The 2,294-nt window shown below is 35.5% G+C and overlaps 1 protein-coding gene across 3 annotated transcripts in view; it reads left to right on the top strand.

The window, feature by feature from the left end:
- LOC102858193 (chromosome unknown open reading frame, human C1orf27) overlaps window positions 1–2,294 on the top strand; it is a 68,431-nt gene that overhangs the window by 30,942 nt on the left and 35,195 nt on the right. For all 3 annotated transcript variants that reach the window (XM_006901309.1, XM_006901308.1, XM_006901307.1), the window contains 2 exons: window positions 736–772; window positions 1,764–1,904. In XM_006901309.1, coding sequence (XP_006901371.1) covers window positions 736–772; window positions 1,764–1,904 — 178 coding nt within the window. The remainder of the gene's footprint in view (window positions 1–735; window positions 773–1,763; window positions 1,905–2,294) is intronic.

The raw sequence follows: 2,294 nt of genomic DNA, 5'->3' as shown, positions 1-2,294 counted from the left end.
TTGAAAAGCAATAATATTCCGAGTAGAGGTTCTAATAGTGGCACAAATCAAGTTACAGAGGTAAGGTGGTTCTTACAATAAAAGGCCTATAGACTAGCACTTTGTCTATTATAGTGTAGAGGTTAGGAACCACAAGATGTAGAGGCTCAGCTATATCATTTATGGTACTATAAGCCTATTTTGAAACTTGTATAGCTTCCTTCCTCTGCCAGGACTTAGGTTCCTCATAAACAAAAAGCAGCCTCACCAAGGGAGGGCAACAGTCCATGGATCAAAGACCTAAGACTTCAGATACAAAGTTCGGAAAGTTGTAATTTCTTCAGAAGTAGAGGTTTTTAACTCCTTTGATATTAACTAGAAAGTGCATGTACAAGATCTCTAATCTGATCAATATTCTTGGGCTTGACCCCTGCAAATCAGGATTCATATTCTTTGATAAAGGAGAGTATGTATTTAATGAAAATCTTTCAAATGCTTCCATTGTACTTACGATCTTAATAACCTTTCTAGGTGGAAGGAAATAATTTGCAAGCACCTCAAATATTACAGAGAATGTATGTGTTATACATACATATACTGTATAATACATGTGCAATGTGAAGATGAATATGGATGTGTTTTTAATTATATAAAGTATGATTTTTAAACAATTCTTACATGCATGTACCTTTTGCATTTCTTTTTCTTGATTATCAAGAATCACCTTTTGGTCATTTTCCTCCTTAATTAGTAAAGAATAGTTTGTCGAACTTATGATATCAAGGACCCAAAGGTAAGAAAGATTAACGATATTTCTATGTTGCAAATAAAAAAAATCATGATTAATTTTAATAATTGCCCATGCTATTATTTCCTACTAGTGTTCATACCCACATGTTGTGTTTTATATTATTTAAAAGTGGTAATTTGATTAGAAGCATAAGGAAATGCAAGATAAACTTATATATTACTAATTGTTGATATATCTTCATCAAGCTCCTTCACATCTTGCTTATGTGTTTAGTTTTTTTGGAAACTAGTGATTCAGTGACTGGGGTAATGGGAATAAGTGTGTTGAAAACAATAAGATTGGCAAAGGATAGAGCAAGGTTTAGATCTGTTGTACATAGGGTTGCTATGAGTCGCAGGTGACTCGACAGCACGTAACAACAAGAAGTTTCAAGTCTGAGAGTGTTTACTACTAGTACTGCAAGTTGTCTATATTTAGTAGACCTCTGATTTAGATTTGGAAAAAATAACTTTCTAACTGTTTTCAACAACCAAGAAGGCACAGACATGTGAGATCAAACAAAAAGAATGATTTTTAATCTGGTTATCAAGTACACAAACTAAATATGTAGTTCTTTTTTTTTTTATATATGTAGTTCTTGATTTAAATAAACTACTTTGAGTGCTGCACAGTGTGCAAGGAACAGAAATTAAATCTGCCACCCACAGGTTCACTCAGTAATTCTTATTCCATAACAAAACTTCACCATACATGCAGATTCATATGAGTGCTAGAGGACTAGAGGATTGTTTTTCAAAGTTGTAAACATAGGCATTTCTGAACCTGTGCCAGGGTTACCTGCACTGTACTGAAGAGTACTAAATTAATATATGCCTCATTTACTTCATAGCCCTTTGATCAAAGAATTTTGCAAAATTTGTTGAATATCAGACTATATGAGCTATGTTGTATATTTTATAATCTTTTGTTATCTGTATGTTTTACCTAAATCGTTGTCATTTTTATGCTTTTTCCCCTTTTCTCACTACTGAAGAGTTCAGCAAAACCAGCAGATTGGAAGTATCAAAATGGACTATCAACTTCCTGGCTTTCCTTGCAGTGTACAGTTCACATTAATATTCATATTCCCCTTTCTGCTACTTCTGTCAGCTATACTCTGGAGAAAAATACGAAGGTATCGGACTAAAGTATGATTTCTTTAGTAATTGCTAAGTAGATGATGATATTGTTGTTAGGTTGTTGTTGTTGTTATGTGCCATCGAGTCGCTTGCAACTCCTAGCGACCTTATGCACAAACAGCCCTAAACTCTGCTCTGTCCTGTGCCAATTTCACCATCTCACATACACCCATCCCTATTACCCCAGTCACTGAATCAATCAACCTCATAGAGGGCCTTCCCCTCCTGTGCTGTCCCTCCACCCTACCAAGCATGATGTCCTTCCCCAAGGACTGTCCCTCCTTACAATATGTCCAAAGTATGTTAGACGGAGCCTCAGAATCCTTACCTCCAAGGAACCGCCTGGTTTGACCCTTTCCAGTATGAATCTGTTTGTTTTCCTAGCA

Source organism: Elephantulus edwardii, unplaced genomic scaffold (genome assembly GCF_000299155.1).
Source record: "Elephantulus edwardii isolate Elephantulus edwardi_28Jun2011 unplaced genomic scaffold, EleEdw1.0 scaffold00318, whole genome shotgun sequence".
Classification (NCBI taxonomy): Eukaryota; Metazoa; Chordata; class Mammalia; order Macroscelidea; family Macroscelididae; genus Elephantulus; species Elephantulus edwardii.
Note: the sequence above shows the minus strand (reverse complement) of the source record. Positions and strands in the feature narration are given on the sequence as shown.